The sequence below is a fragment of the Indicator indicator genome, chromosome 17 (genome assembly GCF_027791375.1).
Source record: "Indicator indicator isolate 239-I01 chromosome 17, UM_Iind_1.1, whole genome shotgun sequence".
NCBI lineage: Eukaryota > Metazoa > Chordata > Aves > Piciformes > Indicatoridae > Indicator > Indicator indicator.
This window is the reverse complement of record NC_072026.1, coordinates 3,828,197-3,851,819: the sequence shown is the minus strand read 5'-3', so window position 1 is coordinate 3,851,819 and position 23,623 is coordinate 3,828,197. Positions and strand designations below refer to the sequence as shown.

Here is a 23,623-nt window from a genome sequence, read left to right as displayed (position 1 = left end):
AGTCACACCACTGCCTCTCCCATCCACCACTCAGACAGCCTGAGCCTCTTGGGGTTAGAAAAATACCTTAATGAGGAGGGCAAAGAAATCTTGATTAACTCTGACACCTTGTGGACAATTAACAGATGAAGATGAGGGCCAAAGGGGAACCTCTCTGTGCTGTGGGTTCCATCATAGGTTCAGGGTTGGAAGGGACCTTGAAAGATCATCTAGTCCAACCACCTGCAGTGAGCAGGGACATCTTCAACTAGCAAGCAAATTGCTCAGAGCCCTCTTCAGTCTGGAATGTTTCCAGGGATAGGACATCTACCACCTCTCTGGGAAACTTGTTCCAATGTCTCACCACCCCCAGTATAAACAATGTCTTCCTTGTCTCTCCTGCAGTCTCAGGCATGCTGCAGCCCTTGCAGCCAAGCCCTGCACTCATCTGCATGCCTGGGCACAGACTGCTGCAACCAGAAAGTGCAGGCTGAATGCTGGTACGAAGTGTGTGCACCCAGCATCACCTTCTGGTTGCAGCTGTCACCTCCTGGGCATGTGGGTTTGCCCTAAATGACTCCATTGAGAGGCTGGTTTGAGTCAGCAGCCTGGATGTGATGCTTCTGATTGCTGACAGTGTGGTTTGGTCCTCAACTGTCACATGAAATGTAAACGAGGGCTAACTGTATCTAGGAACTTCAAGAAGCAAACTGTCTGCTGTGGCTCATTTGAAGTGAAGATCATGTGTGTGGTGGCCAGCATGTCAAAACATGTCAAAATAGGACAACTTGCCAGTGCCCCTAGTCCTCCATGGTTCCAGTGGCCATCTAGTACTTGTGTTTTGGAGGAGCAGCAGGCAGTCACGCAAACCTTGACATCCAAAGGAAACAAGGCAGCAAGGACCTTTAAAAGTGGCTCTTTAATGGCTTCTTGGCAAAGTGGGAGGTCACCAGAGGGTCAGAAATTGAGTGCAGTGAGCAGTGCTCATAGTGGAGGTAAGGGCAGTAGACAGCATGTCCAGGCAGAGCTGAGGAGAAACCAGGTGGAAAGGGAAAACAAACCTGCAGAGCACCAGAAATCCACAGCACTCAAAAGAAATGAGATGTAACCCAGACTTACCACTCTGAGAAGCCACACTCTGAGCAGACATCCCAGTGCTCAGCTCCATGTCCTGTCCACTCTCTGTCTCAGTATTCTGAAGAGCACCACAAAGCAGAGTGAGAGGCCTTCAACACTGATTTTTCGTAGCAGCGGAGATAAAGCCATAGTCAGAAGCATCTTTCCTGCTTGTTTCAAGCAGAGCAATGATTAACAAGCTGAAAAAAACCATCTCTTTGTGTTCTTTGTCATCTTTGGGAACATGAAAGAAGAAAAAAAATCTTAGTACCAGGGTGTGAGTTACTAATATCTACCTGCAGAGACACTTCTTCTGGCAAATGCCCCTTGCCAGTGGTACAGGAAATGAGTCAGAAGGAATGAATCAGTTCCCTCAGTGCCACATGAACTGGGGAGCTGATAGTCAACATGAACTGATCTATTGGGAATCACTGAGATGAGAACTAGAGCCCTATGGGGAAATACCCAATAAACCCAGACACTCCTGACTCTCTGCTCTTACTGAAGTCAAGACCCAGCTACAAAAGCTGGCCAAAGATGGCCCAACAGTTCAAGGTGGGGCATTTTGCCATCCCTACTCAGCTGAATCAAAGAGAGACAGAAATTGGAAGCAACTTAAAATTATCTGATGGAGAAAAGCATTAAACTGAGGCTGGTGAGAAATGGAAGCTGGTGATCTTCATTGTGAGAGTGATGAGGCACTGGAACTGGTTGCCCAGAGAGGTGTTAGATGGTTCATCCCTGGAGGTGTTCAAAATCAGGCTGGATGGGACTCTGAACTAGGTGAAGATGTCCTTTAAGGTCTCTTCTAACCCAAACCAGTCTGTGAGTCTAATTTCCACACAGCCTGAGGTGGGTCCATGAGGTCTACTGATGGGATCACCCCTGCAATGCCTAACATACAACTTAGTGGCAGGTACAGTTCAGTGGTTGGTGCTCACATTTTGATTGTTTGGTCCTTGCTCACGTGCAGAAGTTGGCCTGTGTCTCACCTTGCTTCCATGTGTTCCTTCTCTGCTGTCCAGAGACCAAACCACAGCTGACCTTGAACTGCCAAAAGGACAGGCAGCTTCTCCTGCTCCTCTGTTAGCAGTATGGCACAGCTTCATCTGTGCTTATGGCACTTGAACAGACCAGCAAAGGGACTGACACAGCATGAGTGATCCCCACCTTAGTGTGAGTAGTGGGAGGCCTCTGAAAAGGCAGCTTTGAAGAAGAGAGCAGGGTGTTTTATACAGAAGACACTCCCAACCCTCTACTTTGTGCTCAGCAGTCAGATAGGAAACAGCAATGTGACTATCAACAACTCTTGCAGTGCCATTGCCTTTACAACCCCTTTTTGTTCTCTACAGGAATGACCGCCCTACCCTACCCCATGACAAACACTTCCAGCACCCCAGTCATGACTCAGAGCAACCAGACGTGCTCCAGTTACAACCTGACGTTCAAGAACAGCCTCTATGCCACCACCTACACCCTCATCTTCATCCCCGGCCTGCTGGCAAACAGTGCTGCCCTGTGGGTCCTGTGCCGCTTCATCAGCAAGAAGAACAAAGCCATCATCTTCATGATCAACCTGGCCGTGGCCGACCTGGCTCACGTCCTCTCGCTGCCGCTGCGAATATACTACTACATCAGCTCCACCTGGCCCTTTGGGACATTCCTCTGCTTGCTGTGCTTCTACCTGAAGTACCTCAACATGTACGCCAGCATCTGCTTCCTCACCTGCATCAGCATCCAGCGATACTTCTTCCTGTACCAGCCCTTCCGAGCCAAGGGCTGGAAGCGGCGGTATGACGCGGCCATCAGCGCTGTGGTGTGGCTCTTCGTGGGCTTGGCCTGCTTGCCCTTCCCCATCATGCGCAGCGAGGGCCTGGCAAAAAGTGCCAACGTCTGCTTTGCAGACCTTCAGGTCTCTCAGATCGGCAGCAAGGTGGCCACGGTGGTGATGCTGGGCACAGCGGAGCTCTTCGCCTTCGTCGGCCCGCTCATCATTATTTTGTTCTGTACCTGGAAAACCAAAGCCTCCCTTCGGGGCTTCCAGATAACCCTGCAGAGCAGCAGCGAGCAGCGCAAGGCTTTGAGGATGGTTTCCATGTGTGCTGTTGTCTTCTGTGTCTGTTTTGCACCATACCACATCAACTTCTTCTTCTACATGTTGGTGAAAGAGAACGTCATCATCGACTGCTTCGTGACGACTGTCACGCTCTACACCCAGCCCTTCTGCTTGAGTCTGGCGAGTCTGGACTGCTGCTTGGATCCCATCTTGTATTTCTTTATGACTTCAGAGTTTCAGGACCAGATAACAAGGCACAGCAGCTTGGCCATCAGGAGTCGGCTCATGAGCAAGGAGAGTGGCTCATCAATGAAGGAGTGAGGAGAAACCCAGCTTAAAGACTGAAGATGTGATATCCGGGACTGTTGTGTGACATGATTTCCCAGCTCCACTGGGGAAGACCTTGCAAGTTTATTCAGTGAAATCTTTTGACACACAGAAGATAAAACTCTGTTGAAGACCAATGTGTTGGAAGCTGATGAGCAACAACTGTAGTGCCTGCACCTGCTGCTGTGCCATCCATGCCTCACCTAGCTGGACTACAAAATACACAGGAGGGAGTGACAAACCTTTTGCTAGGAAATGGTGGAAATGTCCCAGGAGCTTTTCTTCTGTTTTCCCAACTCCATGGCTCTGTGATGACGCCAAAGACAATCCCAAAGCCAAAGACAATCCCACACTGACATCTGATGAATTGTCTTCTCTGCCAAAACCCCACGACGCATACAAGAACCTGAAAAGGGCTGCAGGCACGTGAAAGTCAGAAGCTTGCTTCAGCACAGCAGCCCCAGCTTGCCACTGCCCACTCCTGGCTTTGAGTGTGTCCCACTGGCCACCACACTTGCCTCTGCTTCACCTTTCCCACACTCCTCCCCTGCTCTCATTATTTCTCCTCATCCACTTCTTAACTGCTGACAAACCCCATAACAAGTTTGCACTTACAGCTGGTGCAAGACCCTCTGCAAGACAACAGCTCCTCAAACACTCCAGAGAATGGGACCTTCCCTTGCTCCAAGTGACTTTTTTCCCCTTTGAGCTGCCATCATTGGCAAAGGGGACATCAGGATGGCACCTTTGGACCCTGAAGGGCAGGACCACCATTGCTGGGGGCTCAGCTTTGGTGCCAGTCGATTTGAACATGCTGGTGGTACGGTGCAGGTCCTCACTCTTTTCTGCTTTGGCTTCTCGGGCCCAGAGGTACCTGCAGTGGATCTGCCCCATGACACCTTGGTTCAACAGTTCAATTGACACATCTGTCAGAAAAGAGAGGTGTCCTTGCCAAGGTGATTTCACTAACAGTGACATTCTCTTCCAGTTCCTCTCATGGTCTCCCCATTAACAGTTTCATTATCAGCTATGAGGACATGAAAAGCAGGGACAAGGAAAGATGTCATTTACCTCTCACTTAAACAGGTGACAGCTCTTTGGCCAAGTTCAGCCACTTTGTGTAACTTCAAGGCTATCCTTATGACACCTGGGGCTGAACATAGGCACTGAGTTCTTGCTGTTGAAAACCAATGGTTTGGCAAAGGAGTTTGTACAATTCTCAGAGCACCAGCATCAGCATCTTAGATGTTGCTACAAACCTAGGAGGAGTATCAGAAACATGAAGTAGATTTTAACTCAAACTACTCCATTCCACTTAATTGCCTTTTAACTCAGCCAAAAGGTTTCTGCATGTTGTGTTTTCCCACTTGGCCACTGTACAATAAAATGGGAGAAAGCAATGGGTTGAAACTGGAGCAGGGTAGGTTTAGGTTGGATATTAGGAGGAAGTTCTTTTTGTTGAGGGCAGTGAAATACTGGAACAGGCTTCCCAAGGTCAAATTGGATGGGCCCTGAGCAATCTGATCTACTTAAAGTCCCTGCTGACTGCAGGGGGGGTCAGACAAGATGACCTTTGGGGGTCCCATCCAAGCCAATGCATCCAATACCTGAAGGGATCCTACAGGAAGGCTGCAGAGGGACTTTTCATGAGAGTGTCTAGAGACAGGACTAGGGGAAATGGTTTGAAGGTGAGGGAGAGCAGGGTTAGACTGGAGCTGAGGAAGAAGTTCTTCAGTACAAGACTCAGATTGACACCAAAATATGTCAATCTGAAGGGAGCAGCTGTCACAGGGAGGGTTATTGAAGGTTTCTCTGGTGAGGAAGCTGCAGAGAAGGCAAACAGCCCATCACCCACCGAAGCCAATGGCAATGTTATGCCACTGACACACCTACACATTCACACACTGCAGGTAGTGCCTGCCACACGCCAGCAGGGGTTGATGCACACAGTCAAACACAAAGAATGAAATTGCTGACCATGTAGCAGCTTTCTCATAAGATAGACACACCATAACAATGTCAGACAAGGAGACTTTGGGGGCTGTGGGTGTTTTGGGGATGTTTGTGGAGTCCAAAGGCTTCTCTGAAGACTTTCAAAACCCACCTGGATGTGATCCTGGGCAACCTGCTCTGGATGACCCTGATTTAGCAGGGGAGTTGGACTAGAGGATGCCCAGATGTCCCTTCCACACCCCTCCCCCGTGGTTGGATTCTGGGATTCTATGATTTTTATGGACTTTGATCATCTAACAGCTGACCAGAAGCTGTTTCCTGTGATTTCCCTTTCACACAATTCTCTGTTTCTCAGGTGAACACAAATTGAAGGCACTGTTATGGTGACTGTGCAGCTCATCCTACATTTTTCTTTCCAGAAACTGATGCTTAAACCAACATTTTCCCAACATAAGCTTAGTTTTATAGTTATGGCTGAAAAAAAATAAACACCAAAACCAAAATGGGATCAGCTCCTCCTTAAATCAGAGTTCAAATAATGGAGTGCAACTTTAATTATTCTTAATCACATTGCTTGCTTGTCTATGGAAAAGTTTTCATCCCACTCTAACCTGGCTGCTGTTTATTTTTAGACCATATTTCTGTTGGATTTAGAGGTATTTGGGGGGAAAAAAGGTCCTCCCTGAGAGCAGTGTGGGGTGTGATGGGTGAGGAGTGGTTGATACTGTCCTTACACACAGGCAGGACCATAGAAACCATCTCTCTCCAGCTCATCCAACGATCATTGTGCAGATCTAGATCTGTAGGACAAGGTTTGTAAAACAGAAATTGGTAACTGCAGTCCCCTACATACTGAAGTTGAAACATCAGCCTGGTAGGGGAATACCTGCTCCAGCACCTCAGTGTCCCAAGAGTGATGATGGCTCTCCCACCCTTAACCTTAACAATTAATTTGGTGGCTTCTTGAGGGATACCCTTCCCCATCACCTTGATAGCATTCCCAAGAACCTTGGCTGCTCACATTCATGTTTCTATCTTCCTGCCTCATGCCTTCTGAATTCCCTTAGGCCCTCCAAAACTGTCCTTTAGCATCCTGCAACCCCAGCCCACGAGGAAAAGTCACACACTCAACACTTTCATCTGTTGAGTCAAATCACTTCTATGTGCAGGAGGTTAGACAACTTGGTCTGATGGTCTCTTCTGGTGTGTGAGAAAGCAGACTGGTTTTGTCTGGGATAGAGTTAAATCAGACATATGGAGCTTAGCTGCTGGATGGGACAGAAAGTTAGCCAAGATGGTCAATGATGTCACCTGAGCTAGCTTGGAGAGCAACAACTCAGTGCAAAAAGAGATCAGGGAAAGCCTGAAAGCAGGTAGAAAGTCAACAACCATCAATTTGGCCTCCACAAGCCCTTCTGTGAAATTCAAAGCCTTTAGTTTGAGTCCTCCCAAAGCTCAGCAGCGTGTCTGAGGAGAAGAGCAGATGAATCCAGGGTCACTGCCAAGGAGGAGAGTATTTCAGCTGACACAAGAGCTGGGGCTGCAGCTGCTGGCTCTGCCTGCCAGTGCTGTGCTGCTTTCAAAGCACGCCGTGCCCAGCTCCGGTTCCTGTAATTCACTCCGTTTCCTGTGACCGTAAAGCATGTTTATTATTCTGACAAGAGGAAATAGAATTTCATGATGTTGCTCCTGGATTATCTCTTGTGCTGGTCCCACTGTCCAGACACACTAGTTATAAAGAAAAGGTTTCTTCGTTCTTCTTGGGCAGACACCAAAAAAGGGATTTCCACAGAGGTGCCACAGAAAGCTGAAGTTAACCAAGTCGAGAGGTTGGGTAGAGAGAGCTATGCAGGTTTGTGAAGGGTGGGTCTGAAAGTACTCCCACTGGTCCCTGGTGCTGGAGCAATGCTGCGTAAAGCCTCATCCTGAAGGGAACTGCTGGAGGTGGAAGCACATTGAGGTTTCCAAGCCACCTACACTGATGGCAGTGCATATCCTCCAACAACACAGCCCTGGGCAAAGCCACACCAGGACATATTCTCCTTCTCTAGGACATCAGCCATTCAGTGGGTAGCAAAACAAAATGTTTCTTTGCAGTGCCAGCAAATGGCCACCTCATCTTAGAGACCCTCAGAGGTCTGGTAATGTCTCTCCAGGATGAGAAAGTGCCCTCCTGTGCCAGACAATGGATGTGTTTGGGAAGAAACCCCACAGCATTTAATGCCTTTCTGCAGCCTCAGGTTCTGTGCTGCAGAATCATGCGAATGCCTCAGCTTCATTTTCTTTCCTTAAATGAAATCCCCAGCTCTGCGTGCAGAAAAAGCTCAAAACATGCTGGAAGTGCTGGATAACAACCAGCAGCCAGCTCAAAAATTTGAAACTCCTTCACTGCACTTCACAGATTTTAGGGCTGTAACTGCTCCGTTTGGGCCAAAAATCCCTGGTCTGGGGATTAGACAAGGGTTTAGTCCAAGGAGGTAGAGAGTGACTGACAATAATTTGCTGTAAAAATAAATCAAAACTTCCTAAACAGGTTGCCTCTGTGGAGACCACCATGCAGTGGCAAGAGAGCCAGATGTGCCACAGGGCACCAGGGACTCATCCAGCCCCAGTGGCCAGGTGCTGATGGCTCCAGCCAAGCTGCATCAAACCTCTGCACAGGGGTGAGTTGCTTTGTGTGACTGAGACCTCCTCCTCTTGAATGGCTCAGTGTTTTTCATACATCCTTCAGGTGCATCCTGTCAGATATTTCCAAATGCTGAGTGCTTAAAGAGATGCTGATCCTATGCATTTGGCCTTCTGCCCACAGGATACCAGGCTAAAGGTGAAGACAACCTTTATCTGGAGGCCTTAGATAAAGTCTCACAGTTATTTGAAAGATCCTTTGTGTCTTCTGCTTTTGAAAGCAGAACATTGCACGGTGTAAAAGGCACGTTTAGGATCAGTCCTGAGCCAGAGGAGTAGAAATGCTGAACAAAGAAAATGCAGTTGAAAGGAGGATGGAGAAGTTGATTAGTGTCTGTTGAAGGATGAGGCCTGAGGCTTGTCAATCCATCAGCCTTTCATGACCAGGAAGGTCTGCAACAGTACTCCAAAAAGCCAATGAGCAGAGGAAGGACTCAATGTGGTTATGAGCCCTGAGGTGTGAGTGTGGCCCTTGCTGTGGTCTGACATCCACTGACCTCTCCTTCCCTGGCAGCACTGCAGTAAACACGTTACCTAAAAATAGGGCTCAGAGACAGCTGGATACAGGGCTGGATGTGGGCTGAAGTAGGAAGTCCTAGGCAGGATATCCTGATAAAACAGCCACTTCACTTTGGGATAAACCTTTAACTTCTGCAGCGGGATGGGGCACAGTGCCAGCCTCCCTTCTAAAAATCTTTGCACATTTTGCAGCTACAGCAGCACTGCTCTTCCAGCAATCAGCATCAGCTGCTGAGAATGATGCACAGAAATAAAACCTGGAATGCTAAGCAGCTCTGGCATCTTCCAAATCACTTTGCTCTCAGCTGAGGTGAGAGGCAGGAGGCTTCACAGGTACTTACTACATTTATGTTAGGGAAGTGGTGGAATTGCCACCCCTGGAGGGATTTAAAAGCTGTGTAGATGTGATGCTGAGGGAGATGGTTTAGTGGTGACCTGGCAGTGCTGAGTTAACAGCTGGACTTGATGAGCTTAAAGGTCTCTTCCAAACAAAATGATTCCGTGATTCCATGGATCAGCAAGTGGTAGTGAAGCCCACAGATAAGTCTACAAAGGCTGCTATAGAAACTGGTCTTGCCTTTGCCTTCAGGAGGATGTTGCCCAACAGATTTAGGCACCTGCATCTCCACTGACCACAGGACACTTTGAGTCAAGGACCCTCTTTGCTGTTCTCTATGAGATATGAAGTGCAGCACTCAAAGGGAGTGTAGAGAGCCCCACAGGCAGCACTGCTGCCAGCATAGGGAAACCCTGGCAACTGCAGAGCCAGTGGGCAGTGATGCTGTGGGGAAAGATGCATGTTTCATCTTACACTCACCTAATCCCAGCATGAGGGAGGTTGGAAGGGACCTCTGGAGATCATCTAGACCAGTTCCCTTGCTAAAGAAGAGTCACCCACAGCAGGTTGCCAAGGATCATGTCCAGGCAGGTGTGGAATCATTCCAGACAAGGAAACTCCACAACCTCTCTGGGCAGCCTGGGCCAGGGCTCTGGCAACCTGACAGTAAATAAGTTTCTCCTCATGTTCAAATGGGACCTCCTGGGTTCCAGTTTGAGACTGCTGCCCCTTGTCCTGTCACTGAGCACCACTGAGAAGAGTCTGGCCCCAGCCTTTTGAACCCTGCTCCCTTCAGCTATTGATTGACACTGACACGATCCCCTCTCAGTCTGCTCTTTTCCACGCTAAACAGCCCCAGGTCTCTCAGCCTTTCCTCCTCAGAGAGATGCTCCAGGCCCCTCAGCATCTCTGTAGCCCCTAATGCATATATGCACATACAGGGGAAAGAAGTTAAGGGAGGCAAAAAGACAAGAGAGAAACGGGGAATGGTGCACATTATGGCTGTTTTTAAACCACAGTATTTTGGGAAAGTCTCCACCTTAAACGATCACATTATGTCAGCAACCAAGTCCCAGCCCTCAGCCTATAGCCTTGATTATCTGAGGCTAACCAAGCATCCAAGGCAAGGCAGGAAAATTCCTGCCTTCCACTAACATACGCTGGACTGTTTTCAGTTTTCCTTCAGCAAGCATTCACTGGTAGAGTTTTTGCTTCTGTATTCTACAGTTTTAGCAAGGAAAGGGTGAGTGGCTGGGGATAAAAGCAGAAGCAGCTCAACCAAGGAACACCACCACCTCACACAACTTCTGTGCAAAAGGAGGGAAGCAATCCACGCCTGAGGTCTCTGTCAGAGGGGCAGTTGGCTCCCACAACGTCATCGCCTTCCCAGTTGTTGTAACGTCATTAGCTGCACACGTTTCGTGTGGCCAGGAGAAGGAAAATAGAGGATTTCCTGTTCTGCAGCCTCTCTACTGGGCTGCAGATGCCGGCAGGATTCCAGCGCTCCCAAACCATGTGGAAGTTTAACGAGGAGTCGCTGGGGTTGCTGAGAAAATCCGTAGGAAGGAAAAGCAGAAAGCTCTCTTCTCCTGCTCCCTAGCATGGATGTTACCCCTCCAAAGGATGGGAGTCACAGCAAGGTAAGCTTGATTTCTGCTGCCTGCTCTCTTCAGCAGGCTGGAGCTGCCACAGCTTTGAGCAATGTTATCACTTTCTAGTTCTTCTTCAAGAGATCTTATCAGGCAACATCCTCAGCAGCTTCTGACTCTGCCCATGTATTTCTGTCTTGCTCAGCTCCAAGGGGTGGGTGAGTGACTCTCGGCGCTTGTGAGCAGGCTGCTGTGTGTGACAGTAGACAGGAAAACCTGCTTTACCCCAAATGCTTTGGTTTTGGTGCTACTGACGGAAGCTGCCATAACTGACCAGCTCTGTTTATGTGTTTCCTGCTAGTGCCTGGATTAAACAAACAAAATGATTCCTTTAAACAGAAGTGTCAAAAACTCCACTGCTCTAACTCGGGAGCTTATTTCAAGCCCAAAGTGGATTTATGTAGGGTTTTATTTTTCCTAGGCTGCTTTTCCCTCCAGCATCCCTGGCTTGAGCAGGGCTGAAGGAAGACAGCTCTGCCCCCATCCCCCAGCTCTGGGGCTCCTGAAGCCACACCAGGAACACAGCTTAACTTGGTTTGTCCAACCAACCCATGGAAAAGATGAGGGCAAGTTTGCCAGAGCATCTGGGAGTAGTAAGCAGAGTAACCACAGTGATGTGGGGCTGGGTGGGGCCAGGGTGATTCAGAGCCACCAGGCGATTTCCAACAGTGACAGCCACCTACGCCTCCAGGAGCAGAGACTGCTAACACACTCAGAGACAGAAACATGGGGGCTTTAATTGCTGCTTTCACCTCCCAACTCGTTGCAAAGTTACTTGATGTTTAATGAATCCCAGTGCTATATCTACAACCTGTTGTCTAGCAGTCTCCCCTCTGTAATTTCAGTGTGCAGCTGGATAAAACTCAGTTTTGCCACTTAAAAATGCCCCTCTACCCCATTCCTGCCTAGGATGTGTGGATGAAGTCGGTAAACAATCAAGGAATGGCAGGAAGTGTTTTGTAGAAGCTTTATAAAGTCGCTGAACAAAAGCCATGCCAAAGCCCATGGGAGCAGCCATGTCCCGAAGCCAACATCACCAAAGGCAAAACACGGAGGGAGCTGGAGGGGCTTGGGGCAAGGTGCAAGTGGGAGGGAAGGTGAAAACTGAAAAACAATAAGGAATTGAGAAATCTCCCTTTCAGGAAGTGTTGCAGTGAATGAGCACTGCCCTGAACCCAGGCTTGGTAAGGAGCTCCCTGCTGCAATCTTGCCAGGTGCCCTGGCAAGTGCTGCAACCTAGAACCTGACATACTGGGTACCAGGAGTGACACCCAGCCCTCCTGATGAGAAACAGGCACCCCTGGGCTTCCAGAGAAAGCCAAAACATGCAGAAAAGCAGCAAAGAGGAGTCCTACAGTCATGCCTGCAGGGATAATGTTTAGCATTTGGGCTGAGACATGTGGCAGGGAGGGAATGGCAGAACAGGGACACCAGGCACTCTATAATCCTCTTCATGAGCCCAGAGCAGCAAATGTCACCTCTGCTGCTGGAAGACTGTGACAAGAGCTGAGAACAGCTGCAATCCCCACGCTCCCTGGCAGTGTTCCCCCTTTATTTGCAGCAGGGATGTGAAGACAAAGTGTCTTGCCCCTGTGTTTCCACAATTAAATAGTCTCAGTGCAAAGGGCACTGGCTGAGAACAGGGTCAGCACCAAGCAGAAACCCATCCTGGGTTTTCAGGCAGGTGAGGAGCACTTGGGAATGCTGCAGGGACCAAAGGGGTTTGTTTCCCACTGTCCCTTTTTTGACAGATGTCCCTGGTCCCCTGCCTTGTCTTAGCTCAATGGAGAAATCAGAAACCTCCAACTGGAGTGAATTCAGAGGATGCCACAAAAATGATGCAAGGGCTGGAACCCACCATGTGCTGTGAAGACAGGCTGAGAGTTGGGGTTGTTCAGCCTGGAGAAGAGAAGGCCCCACAGAGACTTTATTGTGGCTTTTGAGTACGTAAAGGGGGGGGCTAGAAGAAAGATGAGGACAGAATTTTTAGCAGGGCCTGTTGTGACAGGACAGATTCATAGATTGCATCAGGATGGAAGGGACAAGGGATGATGGTTTTAAACTAAAAGAAGGGAGATTACACCAGACCTAAGGAAGAAATTTTTGATGCTGAGGGTGGTGAGATATTGTCCCAGGATGCCCAGAGATATGGTAGATGCCTCCCATCCCTGAAACCATTCCAGGTCAGGTTACCTGAGGCTCTGACTGCAGGGAGTTGGACTAGATGTCCTTTAAAGGTCCCTTCCCACCCAAACTGTTCTATGATTCTATGACCTGAGGCTACCAGCTCCAAGCACAGGCAGCAGCCAAAATTGCACTAATGCAGCAGCCTGCCTGCAGTTGGGGTTTCACTTCAGCCTTGGGTTTTTGGCTTTTTTTGCAGCCAAACCCTGGAGAAATAAGCAAAGAGGAGAAGGGAGTTTGGTTAGGGCTCAGTTTGGAAAGCAAGGTGCTCAGAAAGGCCTGTAAATGCTTCACAGAGATGCAGGCAGTAGGCAGGCAGCTGAGAAGCTGCTAGCTGTGTTTGATATATGTGCACAGACGTGTGTGTGTATAAATATAATATATGTGTGTACATAAATATATAACCTTCCTCCTGAAACTGAAAATGTGGCAACTCCTCTGAAGAGCTGCCTAGATGAGGAGGAGGGTGGAGGAGCCTTCACCCTGCATCTCAAAGCAATGCCAGGTTCTGTGCAGGAGCAATCAGCTTTCAGAAATCCATCCCTGTGCCAAACAGCAGGCCCAGGGCTGCGGAAACAGCACTGCTGGCTGCTGCCTAATTAAATCCCGCTGTCGAGGGGGGCTCAGTGGCAAGAGGTGCTGAGGGCTCTGCCAGAGCAGGCTCTGGTCTCCTGGAAGGGCAGGACAGGCTGCCTGATACCTGACAGGCAGCTACAGGCTCTGTTTCCAAGGGGAGAGTGGCATTGCTTTGTTGCAGACGATGCTTTAAGCCCTGTGTTTGTAACCTGCTGCTGCCAAAGTGCCTCTCCCCACAAGAGCAGCAATCTCCCTGTGGGCTCTGCTCACGAATGGCAAAATCCATCACCCCTCTGGAGAGCTGCACCTGCACCTGTGAACTCCCTGTGACCCACTAATACCCTCCATGCTGGCTGGCTGAGCTGAAATGGGTAAATGGATGAAGAGAGTTTCTCCTCTAAGTAAAATGCAGATGTATTTGTCTTCCTTCATGTCTTGAGCTGTTGCTGGTGGGTCATTCCTGTTGCTACAACATGAAGCCTGCGCAATGTGCCCTGAGTGAGGGAATTGAGTTAGCAGGACCAGCAGAGCAACTGGCGTGTGCTTGGCCAGCTATTAGCTTATAAATCCAGCCTTAAATCCGGAGCCAGAGCTCTGATAGATCTGTCTGCACCTCTCCCTCTGGCCTCTGCTCTGGTCAGCTGCCCACCCCCACTGCTGTTTGCCAATGTTAATTATTGCCCTCGCTGCTGATTTCGTGTCAGATCACTGCATGGATGTGAGCAGGCAGTGTCTAGGCTCATTTGAAGTCCCTATTTATTTACAGTCCCACCAAAATGGCTTGTGGACATATCAGAGAGCACTGATCTGCCAGGACTTGACAGAAAAGTACTTGCAGTGAAAGTGGGCCTGAAAAACTCCAGGGAGCTAGAGAAGCTCTCTGGCATTAGCAATAAAGAGATTAATGCTACAGAGCTGAATTTCAATAGCAGGGTAGGAGATCCTGCAGAGCTCTGTGGAAGGTGCTCAGGATCACAGCCTGTGAGTGGGACCTGGCTCTACAACCTTCCCCACATGGACCTGCACACATGCTCTCCACATACCTACACACAGCTTACTCCTCTGTACTGAAGGGCATTTACTCCATGTGGGGAAATACTGGAGAGGTTTTGGCTTTACAGTTTGTTTTTACTCCCCGCAGGCAGCTTCCATCCACCTTAACTGCCCCATGAGCGAAGAGACTCAGTCAAGATGGAGAGCAATGTGTCCTCCGGGAACTGTACTGGTCCTCAGATGTCCTTCCAGTCCACTCTGTATGCCACCACCTACACCCTCATCTTCATCCCCGGCCTGCTGGCAAACAGTGCTGCCCTGTGGGTCCTGTGCCGCTTCATCAGCAAGAAGAGCAAAGCCATCATCTTCATGATCAACCTGGCCGTGGCCGACCTGGCTCACGTCCTCTCGCTGCCCTTGCGGATGTATTACTACATAAACCACACCTGGCCCTTCGGAAGCTTCCTCTGCCAGGTGTGCTTCTACCTGAAGTACCTCAACATGTACGCCAGCATCTGCTTCCTCACCTGCATCAGCATCCAGCGGTACCTCTTCCTCCTCCACCCTTTCCGAGCCAAGGGCTGGAAGCGGCGGTACGACGCGGCCATTAGCGCCGCCGTCTGGCTCTTCGTGGGGGCAGCCTGCCTGCCCCTGCTGGTGGTGAGGAGCCCAGCCCTGTCCAACAGCACCGACACCTGCTTCTCAGACCTGGGGGTGAAGCAGCTGAGCCCAGGGGCTTCCATCGCGCTGGTGACGGTGGCGGAGCTGTTCGGGTTTGTCGTGCCCTTCGGCATCATCGCTGGCTGCACGTGGAAGATGTGGCAGTCGCTGCGGGAGTGCCCCACGCAACTGCAGAACGCCGGCGAGAAGCAGAAGGCTCTGCGCATGGTCCTGATGTGCGCGGCTGTCTTCTTCATCTGCTTCACCCCCTACCACATCAACTTCCCTTTCTTCATGATGGTGATCGAGAACATCATCCAGGACTGCGCCGTGCACAGGAGCACGCTGCGCTTCCACCCCATCTCCCTCTGCCTGGCGAGCCTCAACTCCTGCCTGGATCCCGTCCTCTACTACTTCATGACCTCCGAGTTCCAGGACCAGCTGCTGCGGCACAGCTGCGCGGTGCTGCGCGCTCGCTTCCCGCGCCGGGGGAATAGCCTCTCCGTGGCTGAAATCGGGCACAGCATCCGCATGAAGAGGAGAAACCTTCGGGGCTTCAAGTTCTGGTCCCTTCCCAAGTTCTTCAGCAGAATAAACAGCAGGGAAATCCCTCCCGTGCCACCCGACGAGCTTCTGCTGGAGTCCATCTCTTGAAACCACGCAGGGGCTTCTCCTAGCTGGAGCGAAAATCGTGTTAGGTCTCCAAGTACATCTTGAGTTACTCTTGTGTGCAGCAGATGCCAGGATCTGACCCAGAAGGAGATTTTGATGCAGAAAGACTTGCTGGTTGTGGTGTTGCTGCTGGGGACTGTTTCCTTTCAGTGTTCTCCATCGTGATATGGGTAAACTACCTGAAATAGCTCTTGCTGATACCAATACTGCTCCCGTGCTGCACTGCAGATGGGTTGGGGTCCCTCTTCTTTCTGTTGTTTCAGTGCTTCTACAGATTGGTAATTTTCAAAACTCATTCTGGATCCCCAGGTGTAAGCGGCTGGCTCAGCCTCAGCACAGCTCAGGGAGGTAGCACCATGGGGGTTTCAGCCCTGACCACAGCTACTTGTGGCCCATGATGACTCAGAGCATCCACTGTGCTTGTGTGAGGCTTTAGACCAGGACAGTTGACAAATTATCTCCATGTCATCTGAGCCTCTTCCCCCTGCAAATGTCAACCATCCAACCTAATCCAGACTGCAAGACTGTAACCTTACCAACGTGTATCAAGCAAAGGTTGTTAACCACTAACCACACCAGTGTTAAAAGGAAGAGATTCAAATGAACTGGGCTCTGCTCACGCAGCTCAGAAGCTGACCAAGGAAGTCTTTCTGACTCAGGGGGGCTCTGGGTTGCTCAGCTCATAATAGGGGATGAATACCAGGAAGAGAGACTGAGACTGGATATGCCACAAGCAAAGGGGAGGAAGGATGAAGGACTTCTCCCAGGGCACATTTATTCACAGAGACCCAGCATGAGCTGCAGAAGGGAGTTGGTGTTGCTGTCTCTTGTGTTATTAGGAGTCTTGTGTTATTTGGCATTTTGCTAAGGCCTGTGGCTGCAGATTAAGATGTTATTCAAGCCTCTCAGTTTTGCTTTAAAGCCCAGAATAGGTCCTGGCCCTGGCTGGGTACCGAGGAAAGTTTACAAAACTGACTCAAATGTGTTCTTAAAGCTTCAGACTTGGGAGGAAATAAAATTCTCTCAACAAACATTTCAGCATCATGGGTGTTATTTTTAAGTGCTTGTCAATAGTCTCATTATGCCCCACATCTGCTCTCAGGGCAACCAGATCATCTGCAGAGGTGAAGAGCCCCAGATGGAGGCTCAGAGAGGTCCTGTTGCTACCACAGTCCCTTGCACAGCAGCCAGGATGAGGGCTGCAAGGTTTCCTTGCTTGTGGGCCAAGGCATCGACGACTGCAATGCCATAAACCCCTCAGGGCATTGTACAAGTAAACAGAGGCAAAGGAGAAGGGGGGGGGGTGGATAGAAAACAGCTCTGCCAATGACTGGATGCACATTTCCAACCCTAGCAGAGTTTCTGGGAAACAGAGAGTGGGCTGTGGTTTACCCCTCACATTGCCAACGACAGGGGGAGATCCAGACAAGCTGGAGGAAGTTGCTTTGGTACTTAGAGGGTGCCAAAGACAGAAAACATTGAGAGAGGCAAAACCCAGACTGCCCTGCAGTGTGCTACGTCCCAGATCTCTTCCTCCTCTTGTATTAAAATACAACAACACAAAGCAAACCAGAAGGACATTTTCCTTCTTTGCTTGGGACTGAAAAAAAGCTGCTCCAGAGGGCAGAAAGCCAGCAGCGTGCAGGCAAACAGGAAACCCAAGCAAAACCTCATTGATGCTCTGACTGGCAAGAGCCACGTCCAGCAGGCTCCACAGACAGGACCAGTCACACCACCAGCACCTTGACTGGGAGTGTGGTTTTAGCCTGGGACTGTCTTTTGGGAATAATATAACCCTGAGTAGCTGAGGTGGACACTCAGGTAGCCCTCAATAACCACAGCTAGATATTTGTATGTCCTGCTGACTGACCAGAAAGCCCAGACTGCAGTTTCAAGCTTATTGGAAGCACCAGCTCCACAATTCCCAATAGCTCCAGTCACCACTGGGACTTTGCTCCAGAAACATCCTCCTGAGAAGAACAAGAGGATTCAGGGAGCACAGCAAAGTAGGCAGCTCAGCCAGATCTCGACCAGTACCAATGACACAGGATCACGGTATGGTTTGAGTGGGAAAGAACCTTCAAAGATTGTCTAGTCCCCCCTCCCTGTAGTCAACAGGGACTTCTTCAACCAAAGCAGATTGCTTAAGAGTCCCAAACAACCTGACCTGGAATGGTGCCAGGGATGGGCCATCTACCACCTCTCTGGGCAATCTGGATCAGTGTCTCACCACCTTCAGTGGCAAAAATTTCTTCCTTCTATCTAGACTAAATCTCCCTAGTTAAGTTTAAACCCATCAGCCTTTGTTCTGTCACAACAGGCCCTGCTAAAAAGTCTGTCCCCAGCTTTCTTAAAGACCCCTTCAAGCACTGGAAGGCCACAAGAAGGTCCCTCTGGAGCCTTCTCTTCTCCAGGCTGAACAACCCCAACTCTCTCAGCCTGTCCTCACAGCAGAGGGCTTCCAGCCTTCAGATCATTGTTGTGGCCTCCTCTGGTCCTGCTCCAACAGACCTATGTTTTATAGATGTGTCCATCCATGTACACATGCACAGGTAACCCTTACACACACCCCAAATTATGCAGCACTTTGGAGTATCCAAGCAGCCACCTCTGTGCACAACACTTTCTAGTGCAGCAAAAGGAAGGAGGGAAGGTCGCCTTTCTCTTTGCTAAAAATACCTTTTGTCTCCCCCCATGACTGTCTGCTTCCAGCCCAGCCCTGGCAAAGTGACTTTGCCTCTGGAAAACCACTCAGCTCTCTGCAGAGCTGACACCACCAACTCTGTAGCGAGAGTCAGGCTCAGATGATTTCTGGCACAGCACTGACAGTCACCACTGCTGGCTATGAGCTTCTCCATCCACCCACCTCACACCAAAGAGAGGGGAAAGTGCTGGCAAAGGAACAGACACCAACAACTCCAGTTCTGAGTGCAGCCCAACTGCACAGAAAGCAAATTCTGCTGCTTTCCACCAAGCCAAGCCAGGAAGCAGCTTTCCAGACAGCCATGATTTCATCAGACCCAGGGCCAATTTTTCATCCATGGGCACAGTCAGAAACACCCTGCAACACCCAAGGCACTGGTGCTCAATGGGACAGCACCAGTTTAGAGCTGTCTTAGGACTGTCCATCAGCCCCTCCTGCACTGCAGGGTCTTGCTTCTGGCATAAGGAAAAGAGATCTGGGAATTCTGTGCTGATGTCACAGCCACATTCAGCACTGTAAGGGTTAGCTCTCCCCCAAGAAACTGCCAAAACCTCAACCTTGCAACAGCCAGAAAATCTCTTCCTAGCAGGAGCTGCCACCCCAATCTCTCAGTCCTGCTCCTCTAATGGGAAACTTTTTGCCTTTTAAGAGAGAATTTCCCTACTGTAGGCAGACAGGCCAGGCACCAAAGCTGGGAACAAAAGTCCAGGGCTTTAGCCCCTGGCTGCTGGTAAAGGCAGAACTAGAAGGGTACCTTCCACTTCCCACCCACACAGCCCAAGGAGCAGCTGAGCTGATGCCACCACACACAATGACTCCTGGAGTGACGAGAAATGGGATGGATGCTGGCGGTCATGAAGCTCATCTGCACCCAGAGCACGGAGCCAGCAAAACAGGATATGGTTGTTTCCACCTCTGAGAAGTGCTTCTGAAATTAAAAAATCTTTGGGTACACTGCTGCCCTGAGAGCAGGCTGTGCTTCTGATAAATAGGCTGGCTTCTGCAGAAATGAAAGGGCAAAACTGAGCATCCATCACACCTATGAGTGGGGAGGAGAAGGGGGAAGGAGGAAGGGGAAAGAGGGAAGGGGGAAGGGGAAAGGGAGAAGGGAGAAGGGAGAAGGGAGAAGGGAGAAGGGAGAAGAGAGGGAACATAGTCTACAGAGCCCAGGTTCTGTTGAGCCATGGTGGATGATGGTACCACTGCTACTCTTGAGATTGGCCTCAGTTTTATTGTCCAAGCAGTGTCCAAACCATTCTCCCCACAATCACTCTGAGAGTCAGGAGGCTGCCAGGAAAAGGCTGGAGGGGTAGGGGCAGAGCCTGGGGACTGCCAGGTTTCACATGACAGAATTTTGGGGTGAGGGGGAAGGAATTAAAAGGTTTTCTTTAGGTCACTCCAGTGAAAACACTTTGAAAAGCAGATGGCAGAGACAGCTGCCAGGAGGCAGCAAGCATGGGGAAATTTTTGTGTCCAAGATCCCACTGCAGCCCAGATCCCCCTGCAATTACAGAAACACTTCAGGACTAATGTGAACTGAGCTGGCATCCTCCACAGAGAGCTCAACACAGAGAGAGGAAGCTCTGCAGCAGCAACAAGCCCTGTCTGAGCAATAAACCCCAACCCTCCACTTCTGGTCCCAAAGCATCGCAGATGAATCCATCCCTGCACTCAAGGGGACAACTCTGCGGCGAGGATCCCACAGTGCTGAAAGCTCTGGCTCCCACACAAGATTAATTAAGGCACATTAAGCAAACAGCAGACTTCAAAAAAGGGCTAAAGCTTTATTCAGCAGGAGCATTAGCTGCTGAAACAGGCAAGTACCCCTCTTTTGGGAGGTGTGAGCTGCACAGCCTCAGCAAAGAGCTGTGCCATGGCAGGGATGACAAACCTGGCACACTGTGAGGCTGTTAAAGGCCATGATGTGCCCCAGAGGTTAATTTCTTATAAACCACAATTAAAAAATCCACAGAGCTACAAACCCCTGGGATTGTTATATGAGTAAATCAATAATGCTTTGATGTCACTGAGAACCTGGTTCCCGCTCCTGTGGTGGGGACACGGCACAGTACCCAACCCTTGGGCACATCTATGACCCTTCTGCAGAGCTGCAACCCTCTCTTCAAGTGATGCTGCAAAGTAAGTCCATTCTCTTGAGCAGCAGACATGCAAGGAAAAAACAAAAGCAAAAAAAAAAGGAATAAATGCAAATTAAAAAAGCAGCATTTCACCCTGAAACTATTTGTAATGGAAATGGTTAAAAAGCAACCAACTGGATCACCAGCCCTCCAAGCTTTTTGATCTCAAGTCTCTGGATGGACAATTATAGAAGCCTACTTGAAGCTGCAAGTGAGCAGCTTGTGCCACAGCCACCACTGCCCTCTGCTGATGGCCACCACCAGCTGAGCAGAGCCAGAGGCCCTGGTGGCTCAGGAAAGCAGTGATGAGCATCACCACTTCATGGGACAAGCATCCATCCAGATGAGACGAGTCTTCAGTGCTGCCCTGGTTTGTTCCATGCAAGAAATCCATGAGTTAGAAAATAATGACCATGGAGAAGTTCCTGGGTTTGGAGAAACCCAAACCAGACCCTGATAACCTTCAGAGTGACTTTTTGAAGCCCTTCCGAAGCATGAAGGCAAAAACATCCTGATGAGAGTGAAGGAACCTTGCCCAGAAGGCTGGGGAAGGGAGAAGGAAATAATGGATGAAGCATCTGGCTTCCTCAGACTTGTTAGATTGGTGTCCTTAGCAGCAGGGAGCCCTGCAAACAGGGTGTGATGGTTTGAAACTGTCTTTTTAATTTTTCTTTGCAAAGTTCAAACAGAGAAAGCGAAGGAGTGTCCCAGGGTCCCACCCACGGGAGCATGACTGCTTCAGCAGGGTGCTGCCAGAGCATCAACCCCTGCAGGTCCCCATCATGGGCAGCAGCCTCACAGCAAACAGCCATGGCCAGGCTGCAGCAGCAGCTTCCAAAACACTCCAAGCCCAGCGGTGCCTTCACACACAGACACAGAGGTAACCAAAGGAAAAAGGAGATAGGGTGCAGCCCAGCTCGGCCCCGGGGGCAGGAGGAGCAGCACGGAAAGCGATGCTGGTTGGGGAGGGCCTCACTTTGTTCCCCTCCTGCGCGGGCGCAGGCAGCTGCAGTTGCACTTTTGCTTTGCACGTCGAGAGGGGTGGGGACATGCTGCCAGCACCCACAGGGTCACACCAAAGCAGCCTCCAGGGACAGCAGAGGTAGGACTGGTGTTCTTTTATCCCCACTTATCTTTGGGTTGGGCTGGTGGGCTGAAATTTTTGTACTTGTTCTGTTGTCATTGCAACATATAACTTGGTGGCTCTTCCTACTTACGCTGGAAGCGCTGAGAGGGGATGAGGACAACGCAGCGAGAGTCAGGAGGGTGCAGCATTAACCACCCACCCCTGAGGATCTCCAAAAGTAAATGAGTAGTGATGAGGAGATGCAGGCTAAGGTCTGGGCAGGGAGCTGGTATCTCCACTGATCAGCAGCACAGTGAGCTGCTGTGAGCACTTATGAGATGTTCTGTGCATCCAAGGGAGAGGAGGGGGACAGCTCAAGCCAAAACAGGCAGCAGGAGAGCCAAGCCCCACTTTCTCTTACTATTAGGTGAGTGTCAAGAAGCTGTGTTTAAAGTACCACACCAACTGCAGTGGTTTTGAACCTCTGAAAACCCCATAGCTGCTCGTGAATGGCTTTGTAAGCAGACTTTGAGGCCACACAGCCCCATCTCCACAAGCACAGGGATAGTTGCTCTCGTTTACTCTATGCTCCAGATCTCATTTGGGTTCCTCTCACCCTGTTTGCCCAGTGGTTTTCCTAAATGATCTGTTCCTCCCAAGAGGCAGCCAGAGGAATTTCCACCAGCAATTTTCCACTGGTTTGCTAGACCCAGGAGGGAGGAGGCAGGGTTAGCTGTGCCACCACCACCACTGCTCACAACCTGGCAGGCAGCAGCTGCTCCTTCCTGGAGTGTGTGCTGACAGTTTGCTTTGGTACTTGTTACCATGCACATCTACCAGGGATGTCAGGGTGTACTGGGAAGGCAGAAGAGGGGTTGAGGATTAGGTTAATGCACAACATCCCTACTCTGGGTTTATTCTCCCTTTTTAACCAGGATAAATATTAACAAGGGAGGACAAGAGCTTTTGCAAAGGATTAAAAGGCCAAAGCAGTGTATTTCCCATGGCATTAAATCAGGGGGTTTATTTTTTTCTGCATATTCTTGGAATTTACCCAGCCAAAATCCCCCCCTGGTGTCCCTGCCTGCCTGCCTGACTCACTGCCTACCAGCACAGCCCAGTCCCTCTTGCCAGTGAGCTCCCCAGGGTTCCAGCCCCACAGCTCCTTCCCAAGGTTTTCAGTGCCAGAGTGGGCATATTCCTCAAGCAGATTCCAGCAGCTCCCAGCACGTGCATGAGCAGAAAGGCAGGAAGCATGAACAGGGCAGGGGGTGGGAGCAGCACAGGAACACTCTCTCAACTGAATAATGAGCAAATGAGAAATTAATGGAATAATAAATAGAAATAAACCTTTTTACCCCACTGTGCCAACACCTCTCACTCCTAACCTGTATAATCTTGCCTGTTTCACTGCATTTTCCCCTGGAACAGACATTCACCACCTTTAATGACTCATGTTTCAGGCAACCACAGAAACAGATGGGATGGGATGAAGAGGCAATGGCTCTGTGCTCCACAGCCAAGTCACAATCAAAGTGCTGCTCCCATCCATGCTCCTTTGCACAACATCAGCAAATGGATTCCAGCAGCTCAGAGCACACCTGATGTGTAGTGTAGAACAGATGCTGGGCAAGAGGAGGGTACTCTGGAGGCTACTGGTACCCAGGTTGGGATGCGCTGCTGCTGGAGCCTCAAGGATGCCCAGGCTGGGTTAAGGCAGGCACAGAATGATACAAGGGTTGACCTGGGCAGGTGAGGAGCCTGATTCCTCATGGAGGGTGTGACTCATTAAATACAAATGAGAAGCCTTCATCCAGTGCCCTGAGAGGGATGACTCTGGGGTCTCCTTGGTAAAACAGGGGTGGAGGTGGCTCAGGAGAAGAAGGAAAGGGAGAGTCTCACACCTACCACTGCAGCCAGCCCCTTGCACTGAGGGGAAGAGAGCACAGAGCACAAGAAACAAAGTTTCCTCTTTCTGGAGGGTTTTTTTTTAGCATCCTGCTGGTTTG

The 23,623-nt window shown here is 50.0% G+C and overlaps 2 protein-coding genes across 2 annotated transcripts; both read left to right on the top strand.

Annotated features, from left to right (window-relative positions):
- The first annotated feature begins 2,449 nt into the window (after positions 1–2,449).
- Positions 2,450–3,472, top strand: LOC128972628 (putative P2Y purinoceptor 10). Its single transcript, XM_054388704.1, has one exon. The coding sequence runs from the start codon at positions 2,450–2,452 to the stop codon at positions 3,470–3,472; it is 1,023 nt and encodes a 340-aa protein (XP_054244679.1).
- Positions 3,473–14,572: 11,100 nt separating this feature from the next.
- Positions 14,573–15,688, top strand: LOC128972601 (putative P2Y purinoceptor 10). Its single transcript, XM_054388671.1, has one exon. The coding sequence runs from the start codon at positions 14,573–14,575 to the stop codon at positions 15,686–15,688; it is 1,116 nt and encodes a 371-aa protein (XP_054244646.1).
- The last annotated feature ends 7,935 nt before the right edge of the window (positions 15,689–23,623 follow it).

Bases quoted from the DNA above. Each gene is read 5' to 3' on its own strand.
- LOC128972628 (XM_054388704.1), top strand. From the start codon at position 2,450: ATGACCGCCCTACCCTACCCCATGACAAACACTTCCAGCACCCCAGTC.
- LOC128972601 (XM_054388671.1), top strand. From the start codon at position 14,573: ATGGAGAGCAATGTGTCCTCCGGGAACTGTACTGGTCCTCAGATGTCC.